The 22,209-nt window shown below is 43.3% G+C and overlaps 1 protein-coding gene across 2 annotated transcripts; it reads right to left on the bottom strand.

Annotated features, from left to right (window-relative positions):
* Positions 1–7,595: 7,595 nt before the first annotated feature.
* cnn3a (calponin 3, acidic a) lies at positions 7,596–21,439 on the bottom strand (the record flags this gene model as incomplete). 2 transcript variants are annotated; one of them, XM_079233990.1, is made up of 7 exons in its annotated part: positions 7,596–8,500; positions 9,837–9,983; positions 10,247–10,363; positions 10,442–10,579; positions 10,903–10,969; positions 11,903–12,024; positions 21,383–21,439. In XM_079233990.1, the coding sequence occupies 7 exons, from the start codon at positions 21,437–21,439 to the stop codon at positions 8,159–8,161; spliced, it is 990 nt and encodes a 329-aa protein (XP_079090116.1). In that variant the 3' UTR covers positions 7,596–8,158. The 2 variants fall into 2 exon arrangements, with proteins under 2 accessions (XP_079090116.1, XP_079090117.1); XM_079233991.1 differs by lacking the exon at positions 10,442–10,579.
* Positions 21,440–22,209: the final 770 nt, after the last annotated feature.

Genomic DNA, 22,209 nt, shown 5'->3' with positions numbered 1-22,209 from the left:
ATATATCTCTATCTATATCTATGTATCTCTAAATCTCTCTCTATATGTCTATATCTATATATCTATATCTATGTATCTCTAAATCTCTCTCTATATGTCTATATCTCTCTATCTATATCTATGTATCTCTAAATCTCTCTCTATATGTCTATATATATATATATATAAATCTATATCTATGTATCTCTAAATCTCTCTCTATATGTCTATATCTATATATCTCTATCTATATCTATGTATCTCTAAATCTCTCTCTATATGTCTATATATATATAAATCTATCTGTATCTCTATCTCTCTATATCTCTCTCTATATATGTCTGTATCTATCTATCTCTATCTTTATCTTGTGATAGAATGATGTTGTCTTATTTAACACCTCATACAATCTTACCTAAAACCATGAAACCCACCCATCTGTCTGCCTGAGTAGAGCAGCGGCTGACTGGTGGAGAGGCACCTGCAGGCCTGTTAGTCGTTAGCTCTAAGTGAAACGCAATGTCCAAAACAATGAAAGTGAGCTAACTCTTTTCCCCCACTAGGTGGCGATGGACTGAGTTGTGTTACCGCTAGCGGCCAGTAAAAAGGGAGAAGTCCGCAGGCAGTCATTGGCGGTATTATAGAGACAATTAAAGGACTTTGTGTTTGTTTCACTCACTCACACACACAATGCAAGCATTTTTACTAATCGGACCTAGAGAGGAAGCGGTTTGACATTTAAAGTGACGAGAGTTTAGCGAGAGACTGACTGGTGTCTTTTGGAGGCTCATTCCTGCTCCTCTTCCTCTCTTCCTGCATTGGTGTACTCATCTCTTCCTCTCTTCCTGTATTGGTGTACTCATCTCTTCATCTCTTCCTGCATTGATAAACTCATCTCTTCCTCTCTTCCTGCATTGGTGTAATCATCTCTTCCTCTCTTTCTGCATTGGTGTACTCATCTCTTCCTCTCTTCCTGCATTGATAAACTCATCTCTTCCTCTCTTCCTGCATTGGTGTAATCATCTCTTCCTCTCTTCCTGCATTGGTGTACTCATCTCTTCCTCTCTTCCTGCATTGGTGTACTCATCTCTTCATCTCGTCCTGCATTGATAAACTCATCTCTTCCTCTCTTCCTGCATTGATAAACTCATCTCTTCCTCTCTTCCTGCATTGGTGTACTCATCTCTTCCTCTCTTCCTGCATTGATAAACTCATCTCTTCCTCTCTTCCTGCATTGGTGTAATCATCTCTTCCTCTCTTCCTGCATTGGTGTACTCATCTCTTCTGATAAAACTGTTCAGCCGCTCTTCTAACCCGACTGTCCTCGCTACACTTAGAAGTTGGATTCAATTTCGTCGCCACTATAAATTTCAAACCGCTTCCTCTCTGGGTCCGATTAGTAGAAATCATCTATTCCCACCGTCACTAGTGGACACAACTCTCTCACAGTGGAAAAGAAGGACTGAAGTGTTTCAGGGATCTTTATGACGATGACCTCTTCTCTAGCTTTGACTCTCTTTGTAAGAGATGTGACCCCGACCGTTCAAATCTTTTCAGATACTTTCAGGTCCTTCACTTTGCAATGAAACACTTCCAGTCATACCCTGACCTCCAATGCAAAACACTTTGTGAAAGCCTACTGGATCCAACTCAGAAGGGGCTGATCATTAACCAGATCATAACGACAATAGAAACCTTTTCTACAATCAAAACCCAACGGGAAAGTGAGTTGAATATGAACCTGACAGAGAATTGGAGGGTGTACCGAGGAGGGTGAACACTTTTAGGGATCACGGTACAACCGTGCCCTCTTCTGGCAATCTTTGAAATCACAGCCAAACCCATCCATATACCAAAGAGAACGATGTCATTGCCTTTACTCTTCTGGCTCGTCTCAGATTACTTCTTGCTTGGAAGTCTCCAGGTCCACCATCTCAGTCTGCCTGGCTTAAGGGTGTAATGCTTTTCTTGAGTCTCAAAAAAAAAATACACTTAGAGGCCGTAATGACCATTTCACGAAGAAGTGGCAGCCTTTCATTTCCTATTTTCAAGACCTGTCAGTGTTGCTCACTGAATGAGACGCGTCGGGTTCTGTACTTCATCTGATTAATTGTAACCAAATTAACTACTTAATTATATTCTTACAATACTGTAATACTATTAACACAAGTTAATACAGTAATAGTAAGGCTCCTAAAAGTTCTGGCTATGGGAAGCTTCAGGGCCCAGCAGTGGAAAGGGCTTAATAGAGAGGTTGTGATTTAGTGAAAGATACGTTCCTTATGTGTTCTCATCAGAAGCAGCTCAGTGACGTCATCACTGTGCTGCTCGGCCATGTTGAGTCTTCCTCCACTGAGCGAGGTGAGTGACCTCGCAGTGTCCCAGCCAGAACACTGCACTCACTTCCTGTCCCGTGCTCATGCCGTCCAGCCTCAGAGCGCCTCCACAGACTGCAGTGCTCTTTACCTGCAGGACGGGCAGCTGCTGGGTTCTACCATCATTACATCCCAGCTGAAACAGGACACCCTGCCAACCAAAAGACCACGAGTTCAACATTCTGTTTCAACTCGTCGTTTCAACTTCTCCAATAGTTGAAATGTGGGCATTGATGAAAGCGTCTCTCAAGAAAACCGATCAGCGGTTTCATTCTGAAGAGTTTGAACACCGTCACATAAAACCCAAACCTCCACTTCGTCCCTTTGAGGAGGAGCTATCAAGCTGTAGACTGACGCAGCAGAAGAAGAAACCGGATCATTTATTATACCTCTGACATGTGTATACAGCACGTGTAGTGAGGATGTGTATGTGTGTGTGTGTGTGTGTGTGTGTGTGTGTGTGTGTGTGTGTGTTTATACAGCATGTGTAGTGAGAATGTGTGTGTGTGTGTGTGTGTGTGTGTGTGTGTGTGTGTATACAGCATGTGTAGTGAGGATGTGTATGTGTGTGTGTGTGTGTGTGTGTGTGAGTGTATACAGCATGTGTAGTGAGGATGTGTATGTGTGTGTGTGTGTGTTTATACAGCATGTGTAGTGAGAATGTGTGTGTGTGTGTGTGTGTGTGTGTGTATACAGCATGTGTAGTGAGGATGTGTGTGTATACAGCATGTGTAGTGAGGATGTGTGTGTATACAGCATGTGTAGTTTGGATGTGTGTATACAGCATGTGTAGTGAGGATGTGTGTGTATACAGCATGAGTAGTGAGGATGTGTGTATACAGCATGTGTAGTGAGGATGTGTGTATACAGCATATGTAGTGAGGATGTGTGTGTATACAGCATGTGTAGTGAGGCCTGCGTTGTTTCTATGCCGGCCCTTTAAGGGCCTCTGTGGTTGCCACAGTTACCATGCGTTTTGAGATTCTCTCTATAATTGAGATTTGGGTTCTAGATTCCACCGGCTGGACAAAGCCTTGATTATTCCTGAGCAGGGGGGGCTTTGAATGAACGCATCACATTCTCATGAAGCCCATTGGCTGCTCTCTCTGTGTCTCTCTATGAGAGAGAGAGATCCACTCATCACTGGAGAGAGACAGAGAGATCCACTCATCACTGGAGAGAGAGAGAGATCCACTCATCACTGGAGAGAGAGAGAGAGATCCACTCATCACTGGAGAGAGACAGAGAGATCCACTCATCACTGGAGAGAGAGAGAGATCCACTCATCACTGGAGAGAGAGAGAGAGATCCACTCATCACTGGAGAGAGAGAGAGAGATCCACTCATCACTGGAGAGAGAGAGAGATCCACTCATCACTGGAGAGAGGAGCTACTGCTGACAACACAACAACACAACAACACATCACAACAACACAACACAACAACACAACAACACACATCTTCACAACACATCACAACACAACACAACTTCATGGCTCTTCAAACTGTCATTATTTCATTAGAAATCAAACATACTTAACAGCAGGAACACAATACAAACCATTGATGTATATCAAATAAACTGAATTAAATTGACAGCAGATAAGATAAAAGGAGTATTAAGATAACTGGAGTATTAAGATAAAAGGAGTATTAAGATAAAAGGAGTATTAAGATAAAAGGAGTATTAAGATAAATAGAGTATAAAGATAAATGGAGTATAAAGATAACTGGAGTATTAAGATAAATGGAGAATTAAGATAACTGGAGTATTAAGATTAATGGAGTATTAAGATAACTGGAGTATTAAGATAAAATGAGTATTAAGATAACTGGAGTATTAAGATAACTGGAGTATTAAGATAAATGGAGTATTAAGATTAATGGAGTATTAAGATAACTGGAGTATTAAGATAAAATGAGTATTAAGATAACTGGAGTATTAAGATAACTGGAGTATTAAGATAACTGGAGTATTAAGATAAATTGAGTATTAAGATAAGTGGAGTATTAAGATAAATGGAGTATTAAGATAACTGGAGTATTAAGATTAATGGAGTATTAAGATAACTGGAGTATTAAGATAAAATGAGTATTAAGATAACTGGAGTATTAAGATAACTGGAGTATTAAGATAAATTGAGTATTAAGATAAGTGGAGTATTAAGATAAATTGAGTATTAAGATAAATGGAGTATCAAGATAAATGGTTATAGTTATGACGGAAAGCTACTTCTGTCTCTGCTAAATAATATGATTTAGCCTGAAGCTCCACATTAATAACATTAATTCTGCTGTCATCATTTGTGGAGTTAAAATAAAATATGAGGTCATATGCAGGTGTGTGAACGATGGTATCACATGATTATAGAACATGTTGGATCCTGTACTTTTACAATGAATTCTTCAACCAGTGGAAATAGATTCAAGATTCAATGTATTTGTATTGTCATATGCATGTAGCCGTCTCAGGAAATGTTCCTCCTGGGCTTCTGTAGGGCTGAATAGGCCTTAGCCCCTCCTACTTCCTGGTTCCCAATTAGATTGGCCACCATATAAAGAGCCACCCCATGAGCTGCCTCTTTCTCTTTTTGCCTCCCAGGCTTCGGTAGGTGTGGACAGTAGCTCCCTATCTGTCTTTTACTCTCGGTCCAGCTCCAGAGGTTCCCTCCCCCCCGTAGAGCTTCTGGATGGGGTTGTGCAGCGAGCGCCTAGAGACGCTGACTGCTGCTGCTGTTTTGTTTGACTCGCCAATTCACTTATATTTATGGTTTTGTTTTACTTAGTTTTGTTTTGTGTTGCATTGTTTTATGTTAGTTAGTTCATTTAGTTACCTTTTTGTTTTGTGCATCTGTATTTCACAAGTATATTTTTTATATATATATATACACACTTATTCGTTTTAACTTTTTAGATGTGCTGGACGTCCTGTATTTTAATATATTGTCAAAGTTGTTTATCATAATAAATGTGATAATCTTGAGAGAATCCTTGTCTCATTAAGCCATCCACTGCCACGTGGATCCTTTTAAACGGCAAGCTCTTTAGTTGTAAAGAGTTTACTTTAGTTTAGTTTAGCTGTGTTAAAGGTGCAGTACAAGTATAATTTGAACCGGATCAAGGCCTCGTCGCGGCCCGTGGTCACACACAGATAACGGAGTTATTCTGTACAATGAAAAGCTTATTTTGCTGGGTCCTCCTAACACAGAATTACAATAAATGTTAAGGAAAAATAGCTGTCAGTTGGCACAGCTACTGTATATGAATCAGAGTCCAGGCTGTGAGGGTAAATACTAACCACTGGAACAAGTCGGCAACATACTGTGACTCTGGGTCCCTCTGCCTGGGGCCAACACAAGAGGTCCCCTAGCACCAGTGCTCCTGCATCACAGAACCTAGCAGGGGTGGATTGGCCATAGGGAGTACCGGGAGTTTTCCCGGTGGGCCGGTCAGTAATGGGCCGGCAGTGGCTGACCTTTCATGTAAAGACGCATAAGAGGCCCAGTGGCCCTATGACAGGCCCAGTAGTCCCGCCCACGCATTTTCCAGACCCCCCTCGTCCAATCACCTTTAATGATGAGCTAATGACACATCATTATCAATCTGTGAGAGAGAAGAGAAAGCAAACATGGAGAAAAAAACGAAAAGGCGGTGCAGAAAAACTGAGGGAAAAGAAGAAAAAAACCTCTCGCAACTGATGCTGCTAAGAGCAGAAATATAATAAACATGTTTGCTGCTGCGGGGCCGGCGGCGGTGGCGTAGCCTCCGGCTCCGGGGCTTTGGCTGCGCCGGGCGCGGCGGGTCCCTCTCAGGTGTCGTCGGACAGTGAAAGTGAGGCTCCCGCTGCCATGGTGGCACAGTGACATGAAGGGGAGCTTCTAATGAGGACAAGACACGTCTGTATGAACGGACTCCCTCTACTGGTGAACTGCAGTATTACAACTGTTAAAGCATTGAGAACGCGCTCTTGCACCCGACATGTATATATTTTCCACACGTAACATTCAACATTAGTTAGCGTCAACAAGCACGTATCATTGTACTTTCTGCCTTCAAAGTAAAAGCACTTCCTGTTTCCATGCTCTTCACAATAAGAGTAAATAATGTAATAAAACAAGTTACAACATACAGGAGGGGGAGGAAGAGATTGGTTGATGTTGTGGATAAACACTCATTCACTAAATGTTCAGAAACGTTGTCTATGAACTTTACTTGAATAAATCTAGTTCTAAAGTGTTGGAAAATGATATACTATCCTGATTAATTAACCACTATTTTATGGTGCTGTGGTTTGAGCATGCAGATCTGCTTGTTCACATTTTTTATAATTAAAAATCAGGTCACCAGAGTTAAAGTGTTTTAAGTATCAATATACTTTCTTTAAGCCCCAATTTGTTCAAATATGCTTTACCTATTTTTTTCTGTCAGTGTTTATGGTTTATTGTCCATGCTTTTCTTTTTTTTGAACACTTATTTATGGAAATTTTCAGATTAAATTACATCAAATAAGAGACAAGGAGACAATGACCCATTTCAGTATAGTAGTGTTATTAAGGGCTTGTGTGATTATATGTACAGTACATCAAGGGACAGAGTTGGCATAGTATCTGCGGTTCCGATCGTGGTGGGTCAGTCTGGACCAAAAAGTCCAGGGCCGAATTTTTGTCCCAGTCCAGACCTGGAACCTAGGGTTACGTTACTGGCTCTTCATAAAGCAGTGAAGAGGTTATTGTGAAGCCGTGTTTCACTCTTCCCATTAGACATGTAGACTGGTGACCTTGCTTAGGAAAGCTCATCTAACAGTGGGAACTTACCATATCTTTACTTTTCAATCCTAGCAAAGCATCTACACAAATAGATTTGTTTTATCCCAGATGTACTCAAACCCACACTATGCTCGGTGATTGTAGCGGTTCAATCCCCGGCTCGGCTAGTCCTTGTTGATGCATCCATGGTGATGCATCAACATGGGCAAGACACTGAACGCCAAGTTGCTCCCGTAGGTGTATGAATGTTAGTCCTGATGGACAGGTGGCTCCCTATTCAGTATGTGAATGGGTAACAGTATATATATATATATATATATATATATATATATATATATATATATATATATATATATATATATATATATACACACACACACACACACACACACACACACACACATGATTTGACTATGTAAACATTGTGAACTGAATGTAGTGTGCAGACAGGCTTCCAGCATGTAAGAATGTAAGGCTTTATTTAAAACATAGCATCTCTTTACATATAACAGTGGACTGTTTTACAATGAGAAACATTGCAATAAATACAGTTTAGGAATACAAGGGAATGATATGAAAATATAGTTCATCTAATGGAACAGGAAGTCATTGGGTTTGGTCTGAGCAGCCGCCATGCTCATCAATAAGAGAAAAGAAACTCTACCTAGTGAATACATGTAGTGAAGCAGGATCACCAGGTGTTGCTGGAGGAGAACAGGCTGAAGACACTGAGGAGCAGCCGGTGTTGAGTCCCTCATCATCAGCCAGACTCAGTCCAGGAACACACACCGCTCCACCAGTCAGGGGTCCATTATTAACACATCTTTAAAACGTGGGTATTAAAAAGAAAACTCTGAAGCTCAAAACCTTTCCATCACTTTCTCTCATTATTCTATGGCACTACGCTTGAGATCAGAGTGGAGGTGAGGGAGGAAACAGTTTCATTGTGTTGTTCCAGAGAAGAGAGACTAGTGAGGGCACAGACACTGCTCTGCTGTGAGGCTGACCACTAGTTACTACTGGAGCTGCAGCGCTGCCCTAGTAGTCGATGCCCTGGTCGTTGTAGTGGGCGCTGTAGTCGTCGGGGTAGGGTCCGGGGTACTCATCCTCCTGGAACTCCACCTGGTAGTCGCTGTCGCTGACCTCGGAGCCGTTGGGGCCGGTGCCCTGGCTGCCGTTGGCCTGCAGGGCCGGCTCCGTGGGCGGGGCGCAGTACTTGGGGTCGTAGACCTGCCGCCCCAGCCCGTACACACTCATGCCCCTCTGGGACGCCGCCTTGTTGGTGCCCATCTGCAGGGAGATGGTGGAGCTGTCCAGCGGCTGCTGCGCTGCCTTCTGGTCATAGATGTCTCTGCGGGTCCCAGGGGCCGACATGCCCGCCTGCAGAAAGGTCACACGGTGAGGGCTGGACACTCTAGATGAACACATCAGAGATGTGTTTGTCAACACATTATACATGTGAGAATGTAGTCACTCGTTTGCAGAGACTAAATATTACAACTCAAAGGATCAGTTTAACATCTTAAACATCGTTGCAACATGAGAAATGTTTTTTGTGAATGGTAATAAAACACATTTAACTTCCTCCTGGTCTAAGAATCCATTTTGTGTTTTCCCGGTCCAGGTCTCGAGATATCCGTCTGTGAGGATTCTCCTTCAACCCAAAACCAAACGGGTGAAAGGAATCTAGTTTGTGTCGCTCACAGCTTTGACAAATGACATGCATTAGAGTCACCGCCTCCACCAACCAGCTCCACCCACGTCTGTCCAAGATGGCATCACTTCATTTGTAACTTTAGATATTTGTGTGAACTTGTTGAAATTAGCGTTTCAATTATTCTGACTAAAAAAGTCACAATGACCTTTGACCACCAGATTCTATTCGGTCCAGGTACTTTTAAGCTTTATTCTAATATATCCACTGCTGCTGATATGATTGGGTCATTATTATTACTTCCATCATGTGTATACTGTATTATTCCTGGGAGGACGCTCTCCCCTGCAGCGTCTTCCTCCCCATCAGAGCTGTGCTGTGAGCCGGTGGGTCAGAGTGATGCTGTACACATGTGAAGCCCTCAGGCACATTTATGGGTTGGGCTTTACAAATAAATGGAACTTTTGCTGCAGAGCCAATCACATACAAGCCAGAGCCCATTCCTGGTAGATTCATATGCAACTGAAGGGATTTCACTCCCGACTAAAGTTCAAACGGAGTTATAAAGTCCTGCGTCTAATAGGCCCTCATGTTCATGGCTCTGTTGCTCCTTCTGGTCCCCGGGATCCTATTTCATGTCTCACAGGCTTTTGACAGCAGCTCCTTGTTGATGAATGATGAGAAGGAGTGTCAAAGAGCTTTGAGTGGACAGGAAAAGCCCTACACAAGAACATTTACCAATTGTAATTTTTCAATACCATTATTAGCACAACTAAGTTTCTTTCACCTTCAACTTGTGCAGAAATGTCTCAACAAGGAGTCATAAAGCTAAACTATGTGATGGACAGACACAGAAACAGCCTCCAGGTGTAGCTGCTCATGGGTCAGAGACAGAAACCTGGCAGAGCAAAGTTCAGGAGGAACAGACCCAGCAGCGTAAACATGGAGCTCGTCAGGCTGCTACAGAAGAGAACACACGTGTTGTCATATTAAGTGTAAACAGTGTTGTCTCTTTAAGGTGTCTTGAACAGTAGACCATGTCAGCATTAGAGAGGTGTGCACCTGGCTGGCTCCCTTGTTGGTTCCCATCTGCAGGCTGATTGTGGTCTGGTCGAAGGGTTTGTCCGTCTGAGTCTTGGGGTCGTACAGATGCCTCCTGGTTCCGTACGCAGTCATTCCTGCTTGACTCGCACACTTGTTGGTCCCCATCTGAGGGAAGAGACAGCAATGAGGTCTCAGCCAATGCGGTCGCACATCAGTCCACTGGTTCAGCCGCTCTGAAGGAAGTGTTCCTGCTGCATGACCTTTAAGAGCTCAGTGACTCTCACTGCACAGAAATAGGACTCAGGGGGAAAAGCTGAATGTGTTTATTTCTCTGGAACTGAAGTGGGTTTATTTAGAGCTACAAACAAAACATCAGCTCAGTGACGTCATAGAGATAAAGGGCCAGTAGTCAAGAAGCTCTTAGTTACCTGCAGTCCGATGACACACTGACCGGCCTTGATCTTCTCGTCGTCAAAATGCCGAGCTTGTTTGTCTGCATACTTCACCCCGATGTCGATCTTGGTGTCCATACCTTTGGTCTTGGCCTGGCAGAGAAGACATGAGGTCACAGGACATCGTGGGTTCCAGAGCAGCAGACAATGACCCTCTGTATCTGTACTCACCATGCTGGCCAGCGCCAGCAGTGTGGTCTGGACTTGAGTCATGTTCCCGTTTTCAAACAGGTCATTGGCCTCAAAGATGTCATTGGGCTTCAAGCCAAAGGCCAGGATGGCTTTGATGAAATTCCCAAGGTTCTCCAGCTGCAGAGAGAAGAAGAAAAGGAGTGAAGGGAGAGCAACACAACCAGAGGAGCAGTGACTGGTCTGAGGGACTGGTCTGATGGGACTGGTCTGATGGGACTGGTCTGATGGGACTGGTCTGATGGGACTGGTCTGATGGGACTGGTCTGATGGGTCTGGTCTGATGGGACTGGTCTGATAGGACTGGTCTGATGGGACTGGTCTGATGGGTCTGGTCTGATGGGACTGGTCTGATGGGACTGGTCTGATGGGACTGGTCTGATGGGACTGGTCTGATGGGACTGGTCTGATGGCTGCTACTGGTTCCAGTTCACTGAGCTCACCTTGTGCCAGTTCAGCTGGGAAAGGTTGATCTTCCTCACGGAGCCAGTCTGCAGCTTATTGATCAGTCTGAGGGGAGAGAAACAAATCTCGTCGAGAAGCTGACAAACTATGATCATTATGGTTTTTCTTCTTCTTTTGTCAATACCCAAGTGTACAAATATATATATATATATATAAATAAATAAATAAATAATATATTTTGTAGACTTAATACTTACAATATGCAATACTGCTATACTATACTGAATATTGTTTTGCTACGACTACATTTCACTTCATAATATTACACTTATATGCCATGATATGTATAATGTACCAGCCTTTTTATTTGACCATATTATGTCATACTGTTATACCACTTTACTTTGAGGAGACGTCACTGTTAGTCTAGAACACTGAATAATGTTTCCACCAGTAAACCTGAACATGCATCTCTCTCTGTGTGACATCATTATAACCGCATAACTATATAGATTATAATTAACTGGAGGATACACTTTTTCCTACACGTAGATCTTAACCCTTAAATATAAACAGGAGCCGGCCACCCTACAGAGGAACCTCATTTCGGGCACTTGTTTTTTAATTAAAATACAAGTTGGATAAAATCTCCATTGTCCTCTCCTTATATGTAGTCAGGTGTCGGTAGGTAGAACTGACAGTGCCTGACTGTGGACATCTTAACGCTGATTGGCCAAGACTCGACACATCAAAGATCTTCTATTGCGAAGATCACGACCTCAGCTGTTCTCCGTTCACTCCAATAGTACAGACAGACAGAAAGATGGAAGACAGACACAGACAGATGGAAGACAGACAGACAGACAGAGACACACAGACGCACAGACGTACAGACAGACAGACAGACGCACAGACAGACAGACAGACAGACAGACAGACGTACAGACAGACAGACGTACAGACAGACAGACAGACGTACAGACAGACAGACAGACAGACAGACAGACAGACAGACAGACGTACAGACAGACATCTTACTCGCAGAGGATGACTCCATCCTTCAAGCCTTTCTGGAAGTTCTCTCCAATGGACATTCCCGTCACCTCCTCTATCCAGAAGCAGAGCTCCTCCTCCTTTTGAGAGTCATATTTCTGAGCAATCTGAAAAATAAGGTTTTTAATGTTTAATTTGCATTCCACATCTGAAACAAAAACAGTAAATATCAACAGACTGATTAATCCAATCCACCGATGCTGTGATGAAAGGAAGACCTGCTCTGATCCACCTGGTGTTCTACAGACTGACAAGACCTGGTTAGACTGCAACTCATTAGATAAACATCCAAGCTCATTAGACTTAACTCATTCTCTATTATAAGTATAATGTATGTGTTTTACGTCTATAAATCTAGAGAAATGCAACAAAACCAGAAACAGCAAAAGCTTAACACCTCTTTCTTAGCTTTGTTCTCTCTTGACCAGAAGATTCAAAGATCAGGCATAAAAACGGGTCAGGGGTGAAAAAGGTGAGAAGGTAATATCTGAGTCAATGCCGAACAGCGTCACTCGTCGAGAAGCAGACAAACTATGATCATTATGGGTTTTAATTATTCTTTTGTCAATACCCAAGTGTACATATATATATATATATATATATATATATATATATATATATCTCTTTTTCTGGCCATTTTGAGAGTATAATGAACCCACACATGTGATGCTATGCATAGGAAGGCCAGTTGTAAAGCTTCTCTCACCAGCATAACTGTTTTAAGTTGCGCTAACATAATTGCACAAGGGTTTTCTAATCATCCATTAGTCTTCTATGCGATGAGCAAACACAATGTACCATTAGAACACTGAGTGATAGTTGCTGGAAATGGCCTCTATACACCTATGTAGATATTTCATTAAAAACCAGACGCTTCCACCTAGAATAGTCATTTACCACATTAACAATGTATAGTGTATTTCTGATTAATTTAATGTTATCTTCATTGAAAAAAAACAGTGCTTTTCTTTGAAAAATAAGGAAATTTCTAAGTGACCCCAAACTTTTGAACGGTAGTGTGTGTGTGTGTGTATATATATTTTGTAGACTTAATATTTACAATATGCAATACTGCTATACTATACTGAATCTTGTTTTGCTACGACTACATTTCACTTCATGATATTACACTTATATGCCATAATATGTATAATGTACCAGCCTTTTTATTTGACCATATGATGTCATACGGTTATACCACTTTACTTTGAGGAGACGTCACTGTTAGTCTAGAACACTGAATAATGTTTCCACCAGTAAACCTGAACATGCATCTCTCTCTGTGTGACAGCAAATATAACCGCATAACTATATAGATTATAATTAACTAGAGGATACACTTTTTCCTTCACGTAGATCTTAAACCCTTAAATATAAACAGGAGCCCGGCCACCCTACGGAGGAACCTCATTTCGTTTTTTTTATTAAAATAAAAGTTGGATAAAATCTCCATTGTCCTCTCATTATATGTAGTCAGGTGTCGGTAGGTAGAACTTATATGTAGTCAGGTGTCGGTAGGTAGAACTAACAGCGCCGCTGACTCTCCGCTCTCCTGTCTGACGTCACACGCTGCCACAGACTCTCCGCTGCCAGTAATCTCACTCGCTGTCTCTCCAACAACGTTAGCTAACGTGTTAGCCCCCCCCCCCCCCCGCCCCCCGCCCAAGAACAAAAACTCTTCGGATCTACGTGATTCACGTGGATGACATATTTTGGTTTCAAAACGGCGAATTTCGCCGAAAGGTGAGGGATTTTCATGTCTGAAAGATGCATAAAGCTGTGTTCTCTGGAGATCCCCATTTATATTACAAACAAGCTTACCAAGCACAGCCCTGGAGACATAGTGTCTGAACATGTGCATTGTAATGTTTAACGTGGTATGACTCATCCCATCAAGACTACAGACACTGACACTGAGATGACTGAGGACATGTTTACTTGTTCAGGCACACGGACCCCTCATCAGATCCTCTACGGGCTTCCCCTGGTCAACATTGCACTCGTCAGTCAGGTGACTGTGACTGAGGAAAGGTGACTGACTGAGGAAAGGTGACTGTGACTGAGGAAAGGTGACTGTGACTGAGGAAAGGTAACTGAGGAAAGGTGACTGACTGAGGAAAGGTGACTGTGACTGAGGAAAGGTGACTGACTGAGGAAAGGTGACTGTGACTGAGGAAAGGTGACTGTGACTGAGGAAAGGTGACTGTGAGAGGAAAGATGACTGACTGAGGAAAGGTGACTGTGAGAGGAAAGGTGACTGACTGAGGAAAGGTGACTTTGACTGAGGAAAGGTGACTGTGACTGAGGAAAGGTGACTGTGACTGAGGAAAGGTGACTGACTGAGGAAAGGTGACCTGTGCAGGAACCCTCCTCCCATCTCTGAACATAGTAAACGTCCTTATCGTGATGCATTATTAGAAATTACCCAATTTCAAGTACCTTTTTCAAGACTTCCAACAGGAATGTGTCCCTGTGGACTAAATGAACAGGCCAGTCAACAACTAGTGATTATTTTCATGAGGAAGTACTGATTGTTACGGTCCTGCAAACTGATTAATCATTCAATCTATGGGACGTCTGAAGCAACAACAACAGCCAGCTACTTCTTGTCTCAAGAAAACAACTTAAACACGTGATCCTTTAAATAACAGCTAGTCAGCTGTAGGCTCAACACAAGATGGCTACCGCTGTATTGTTGGTGTAATCACAGGCTTTCCATCCAAATGAAGCTCAGAACCTGCAGATCTTAGCTTTGTGTGTTCGTTTCCTCCACATTGTTCAATATTCATCCTCTTAAGGTGCTACACACAAACAGCCCTCTGATTGGTCAATGCCTCCCATCTGAAGTGGGGTTCATCAAATTCAGCTAACAGGAGAGAGAGAGATGAGAAGCACAGTGAGGGGATGTGGAAATATATTTCATAATTAATTATATGCCAATATTAAATCAATTTGATGCTTTGAAGGCACTAAATTATTTTGTTAATGAATATGACAATTTAACAGGATTCAACATAACATCCGGTATAAACCCTGCAGAACCAGTCCTCTGCCAGGTCTTTACCCAGGCCTCTACCAGTCCTCTAGCCAGGCCTCTAGCCAGGCCTCTAGCCAGGCCTCTAGCCAGGCCTCTAACAGGCCTCTAGCCAGGCCTCTAGCCAGTCCTCTAGCCAGGCCTCTAGCCAGGCCTCTACACAGACACAGATGATCATACAGGTAACCTTTAGCTTGGAGTTACACGTTACAGCTTCTCGATATCAGGCATGAAAACTGTCATTTGTGAATTCATGAGGTGCTCTACGTCTACAGAGTTGGACAACACAGAGGAACCCCACTGAGGCCAAGAGCTGGAAGGATTAGAGAGGGGGATTTCCTTTCTTCATTTCTCCCAGCAGTTACTTTTGAGGAAGATTGACAATAACTCTCAGAAAGAAAAAGAAAAAAATCAGGCACTGGAAAAAGGGATTTAATGATTTTGATGAAAGCATTAAACTGATCTGCTAGGTTATGATTTGAGCCAGCTAGAAGTGGGAGCAGGATACACCCATAACCATTGCATCTGTCCCCAAAAGCATTTCTTGATGACAGGACAGAACTGCTCACATTTAAATAAATATGTTAAGCGACTCAACCAGAGTGATGGTTCTGTGCTTGGACTAATTTTATTCTGGCACATCTGGACTCAACATGGCAACCATTGATCAATGTATTATCGGCCTCTTGCCACTTATGTTGGCCTTCCTGGGACCATTGGGGGCCAGGAAGCCAGATGAAAATCTCAGAGTTATTTTTGACCAGGACCTGTCCTTTGGCTCCCACGTGAAACAGATCTCAAAGACCGCCTTTTTTCACCTACGGAACATCTCAACACATCTTGTGTCAAAGCAATGCAGAAAAGTTTGTTCGCACATGTTTTACTTCTAGACTGGATTATTGTAACTCCTTATTATCAGGCTGCTCTGGTGAGTCTCTTAAATCTCTCCAGTTGATCCAGAATGCTGCAGCTCATGTACTAACGAGGACGCGGAAGAGAGATCACATTACTCCTGTACTAGCTGCTCTCCACTGGTTTCCTGTAAGATTGAGAATCATATTTAAAATCCTTCTCCTTACCTACAAAGCCTTAACTGGTGATGCACCATCATATCTTAAGGACCTTATAGTGCCATATTACCCCACTAGAGAGCTTATAGTACCATATTACCCCACTAGAGAGCTCATAGTACATATTACCCCACTAGAGAACTCAAAGTACCATATTGCCCCACTAGAGAGCTCATAGTACCATATTGCCCCACTAGAGAACTCATAGTACCATATTGCCCCACTAGAGAACTCATAGTACCATATTACCCCACTAGAGAACTCAAAGTACCATATTGCCCCACTAGAGAGCTCATAGTACCATATTGCCCCACTAGAGAACTCATAGTACCATATTACCCCACTAGAGAGCTCATTGTACCATATTACCCCACTAGAGAGCTCATAGTACCATATTACCCCACTAGAGAGCTCATTGTACCATATTACCCCACTAGAGAGCTTATAGTACCATATTGCCCCACTAGAGAGCTCATAGTACCATATTACCCCACTAGAGAGCTCATAGTACCATATTACCCCACTAGAGAGCTTATAGTACCATATTGCCCCACTAGAGGGCTCATAGTACCATATTACCCCACTAGAGAGCTTATAGTACCATATTGCCCCACTAGAGAGCTTATAGTACCATAATGCCCCACCAAAGGGCTCATAGTACCATATTACCCCACTAGAGAGCTTATAGTACCATATTGCCCCACTAGAGAGCTCATAGTACCATATTACTCCACTAGAGAGCTTATAGTACCATATTGCCCCACCAAAGGGCTCATAGTACCATACTACCCCACTAGAGAGCTTATAGTACCATATTACCCCACTAGAGAGCTTATAGTATCATATTACCCATATTACTCAGGTTTCCATGGATCGTGGCTGTCTGGACCTTCCAGCACATGCCCCCTCAGCTGAGGCCTTCAGGACGTACCGGTTGGGGAATACAAAGCAGCGGGATCTTTGTCCCCGGCTAAAACCAGGATGATCTCCCAATGCAAAGCCTACCAATCCACCAATAAGAGGTTATTTTCTTTCTCTTCAAATACAAGTTATATTTATCATGCAATAACACAACTGGTTCATAACTACTCTGTTTATCAGTCACAAACTCAAATAAGGCTTACAAGCTTGGGAGTGTTTGTGAGTGCAAAACAATATTCATCAATTAGATGCTTCACTTCTGTAATTTGTTTATCTAAATAATCCTATACACCAGAACACCCTGTGATTTGAACATATCTACTTTAATTGTAACATGTTTTATTTTGTTCCACAATGATCACAGAAGGAGCGTAACCTGAAACGTCTGTCTGCTACAGAACACTGATGCCCACTGAGACAGAGACCGAGTCCAGTGGCAGGAGGCCAGTGGACGGCTCATCAAGGGGGTTTCACCAAAGGATCTCAGGAATGTGATGTATGCAGCAGAGAAGAGCATGGACTACTGATCACACCACATGCAATGCAACCCAGAAGGGCCCCTGCCTGACCTCCTTTTATTCACTTGCACTCTCTCACAGAGGCCCTGCAATGGACTGGGCCTGTGTGAGTCTACTGTACAGATGGAGTCAGACTACAGATGCCTTAAAGTGGACCAGAGGGTTTCATCTCTAAACCCAGAACTCAAGTGAGTGAATCCACCCACCCACAAGGTTGTTTTCTTGTTTCTGCTACTTTGGATTTAATCCAAAAAACAAAACTATCAAAACACACACGGACCATGGAGGCATTATTGACTAGCTCTGCTTCTTCATTCTGCAGACTGGCACTACAGGAGCAACAGGGATGACATGACCAGCCGGACCTGGCTGGTTAGCAGTAGATATCTTTACAGCACAGCACGTATTTGGCATAATGTCACAACTGTTCCTTTTTTCCATTCTTCTGAGGTAATTTTTTCCAGGATACAAACTAAACAGACCATTTGTGTGTTAAGAAATACCCATTATGAGTGCACACTGCCCACATCGACAGCAGATGTGCAGGTTATAGTCCCTGCATAGTAATGCCCCCAATGGTCCCAGGAAGGCCAACATAAGTGGCAAGAGGCCGATAAGACATTGGTCAATGGTTGCCATGTTGAGTCCAGATGTTTTGCAAGAAGCAGAATTTAATAATTAGGAAAAAGGCCGTGTGGGATCTGTCTTGGAAGTGGGTTGTTTTTAGGCCTTCTATACTTGTAAATTATTATCATCTTCATGGAACATGTCCTACAATAGAGAATGCCTTTAGGCTCCTGGAAGAGGAGCGCTCCCCAGGGGGTCCAGGTCATCAGATGAGATGTTTTCTGCAACTTTCAGTCATTTTCTGAGAGGAAAATTACTATTTGAATAATGTACATAGTATAATAATCTGTACTTGATTTCTTTGATAGTTGACTTTATCATTGCAACCAGAAGTCACATGAAACATCAGTAAGTATTCAGGCGGATAGCACGGAGGCAACCGGAGCAACAAAACCCTTTGTGATACATTCAGAGGAATTCATGTGAAACGTTGATGAGGAAAAAACTGCCAGCTATGAGTGATCTTTTCCTCACACACACACACACACACACACACACACACACACACACACACACACACACACACACACACACACACACAGTTTTGCTAATAATTGCAAGCAGAGTTGGCGGCAACAATCTTAACCTAACCATTCCAATAAAGTTCTGCAAAGATGGAGAGACGACAGGAAACACGTCTCTTCATCTAGGGGTACCCACTTGGCCTTGGTGGAAAGTCTGGTATTTACTACATCAGAGAAATAGAACATCAAAAGGATCCGATATCTTAAGCACCACTAATCTGGATCATACCAAAATATTGAATTCCACACTGCGCCAACTCACACCGAAGAGTGATGAGTTCCCCGTAACATTACATCAATTTGCTGTCAGAATTTCTCTAAATATTTGACGATTCAGCTAAAAGTCATGTCATAAACTAGTTGGTCACTTATCTCTACTTCCTTATGATCAACAAGAAACAGTCCAGCACTCAGACCAGTCCATCGCTCACCATCATCCTGCCACCACTCGGCCACCAGTTCATCCGTCATGCAGTGCATCGTTCTCTCGGATAAAACTACAATTATTTGAATCAGAATCGTATCATTAATGATCTGCATTTAGTACCAGCAGCAAAACACATGATTGTGGATCTCTAAAAGTTTCCCTATTTTGTTTTGTGCTGATCTGATCCGGGTTGAGTGTACTCTGCTGTGTACTCTACTGTGTACTCTACTGTGTACTCTACTGAACTGGAGCCTGAAGTGTTATCAGTTCATAAGTCCACCCTCAGTTCCTGGTATCTCTGTCCATTGGCAACCAAAGGCCAGAGATTGGTTGCAAGCTGGCAAACACTCCAACATTGATTTGACATCATTGGATCTGATGTGATTATATTTGGATAACTCTTGAAGCATTTTATTAAATATAATTTGGCATTTACAACTTCTTCCGGCAGTGTAAGATAATATTAATATTCACACACTCCAGGACCGCTGCAGGAAGAAAATCATAGTGGAAACACTGGTTTTGTTAGAAAGAAATCACCTGTATTATCATATGCCAATAAGAGTCTGTGTGTTTGTTTACAGCGCAACCACAACATCATGTAGTGAGGTCACAACACAACATCATGTAGTGAGGTCACAACACAACATCATGTAGTGAGGTCACAACACAACCTTATGTAGTGAGGTCACAACACAACATCATGTAGTGAGGTCACAACACAACATCATGTAGTGAGGTCACAACACAACATCATGTAGTGAAGTCACAACACAACATCATGTAGTGAGGTCACAACACAACATCATGTAGTGAGGTCACAACACAACATCATGTAGTGAGGTCACAACACAACATCATGTAGTGAGGTCACAACACAACATCATGTAGTGAGGTCATAATGCAACATCATGTAGTGAGGTCATAATGCAACATCATGTAGTGAGGTCACAACACAACATCATGTAGTGAGGTCACAACACAACATCATGTAGTGAGGTCACAACACAACATCATGTAGTGAGGTCACAACACAACATCATGTAGTGAGGTCACAATTCAACCACACGGTGCATCGATCAATCAAATCAGTGACTGATGCACCGGTTCGGCCTGGGGGGGGTCGAACTAGGTGGGGGTTGGACTAGGGGGGCTTGGTCTAGGATGGGGGTTGGTCTAGGATGGGGTTGGACTAGGAGGGGGGGGTGTGTAGGAGGGGGTTGGTCTAGGGGGGGTTGGATTAAGGGGGGGTTGGACTAGGGGGGGTTGGACTAGGGGGGGGGGGGGTGGTAGGACTAGGAGGGGGTTGGACTAGGGGGGGTAGGACAAGGAGGGGGTTGGACTAGGAGGGGGTTGGACTAGAGGGGGTGGTCTAGGGGGGGGTAGGACTAGGGGGGTTGGTCTAGAGGGGGGTTGGACTAGAGGGGGTTGGCCTAGGAGGGAGGTAGGACTAGGTTGGTCTAGGAGGGGGAGTAGGGGGTAGGACTAGGGGGGGTGGGGGGTAGGACTAGGGGGGGCGGCGTAGAGTTACAGTCAAACATCCTCAAAGTTAAGAAGCTGGACTGAACTGGTTCAGCTCTGGTTGACCAGCATGAAAAGAGGTTCTGGAGGTCGGGACTCTCTCTCCTGCTAGTGGACTTCAAGTCTCCTGTTAGTGGACTTCAAGTCTCTTGCTAGTGGACTTCAAGTCTCCTGCTAGTGGACTTCAAGTCTCCTGCTAGTGGACTTCAAGTCTCCTGTTAGTGGACTTCAAGTCTCCTGTTAGTGGACTTCAAGTCTCTTGCTAGTGGACTTAAAGTCTCCTGCTAGTGGACTTCAAGTCTCCTGTTAGTGGACTTCAAGTCTCCTGCTAGTGGACTTAAAGTCTCCTGTTGGTGGACTTAAAGTCTCCTAGTGGACTTCAAGTCTCCTGCTAGTGGACTTCAAGTCTCCTGCTAGTGGACTTCAAGTCTCCTGCTAGTGGACTTAAAGACTCCTGCTAGTGGACTTCAAGTCTCCTGCTAGTGGACTTAAAGTCTCCTGCTAGTGGACTTCAAGTCTCCTGCTAGTGGACTTAAAGTCTCCTGCTAGTGGACTTAAAGTCTCCTAGTGGTCGGCATGTTGCTTTCCTCTGAGACACAGCGAACTAACGGACTGGTGGAGAGACCGGGTCCTTTGTTCCCTCAGAGCCGGTCTGGGATCTGCTCCTCTCGGAGCGGGTCTGGGATCTGCTCCCCTCGGAGCGGGTCTGGGATCTGCTCCCCTCGGAGCGGGTCTGGGATCTGCTCCCCTCGGGTCTGAGAGGTCTGGGACACGGAGGGACCCGCAGGAACACTTTCTTTTGAACACTTTTTTGAACACTTACTTTGTTCCTCACTTCAGCAGATAGTCCGTAGGATGGCCCCTTGTTAAAATGGGTCATTTTCTTGAGTTCGCTCGAGCCCAGATGAAGATCCTCGGTATCGGGTCCAGTGGAGCGGTGATGAGGTCCAGGGAAGAGCCGCGGGTCCTGGAGGAAGCAGCGCAGGAGAAAGTAGTCCGCTAGTCACTAGAGAAAGTAGTCCGCTAGTCACTAGATCAACAGAGACGGACAGTGTGTGGCGGAGGCTCCAAACACGTTGACAAATGATTGACTGACCACAGCAGCCAATCACAGTAGCCAATCACAGCAGCCAACCACAGCAGCCAATCACAGCAGCCGGTGTGCATCAGGCTCCTCCCCTTCTGCTCTTCAAGGATGAGTCAACAGAAGAGCAGAAACTAACTTCACTGAAATTGATCTTCATCAACGAGCTTTCAGTTATCAATAGATCCTCCTCCACCACGAGCTAAACAGTGACTGATAAAAACGGAATGTATATATATATATATATATATATATATATATATATATATATATATATATATATATATATATATATATATATATATATATAAAGTGTGTTATATGTTGATGTTTTTTCTTTCCTTCAATGATGACTAGAGACAAAAAGAGTATAATTCAGACATTATATTTATTATTTACATGTGTAATAGTTTTGGCCCCAAAAGAAGAAGAAGAATTACTTGAATGAAACTCAAAGGTCTCTCAGTGTTACACGTCAGGGCAGAATACTGTTGACTGTATATGAGGTGGACGTCAGGGCATTAGAAGTGCAACATCGATGCACACTAACTAGATGCACTGTGTTG

Source organism: Taurulus bubalis (genome assembly GCF_910589615.1).
Source record: "Taurulus bubalis genome assembly, chromosome: 18".
Classification (NCBI taxonomy): domain Eukaryota; kingdom Metazoa; phylum Chordata; class Actinopteri; order Perciformes; family Cottidae; genus Taurulus; species Taurulus bubalis.
Note: the sequence above shows the minus strand (reverse complement) of the source record. Positions and strands in the feature narration are given on the sequence as shown.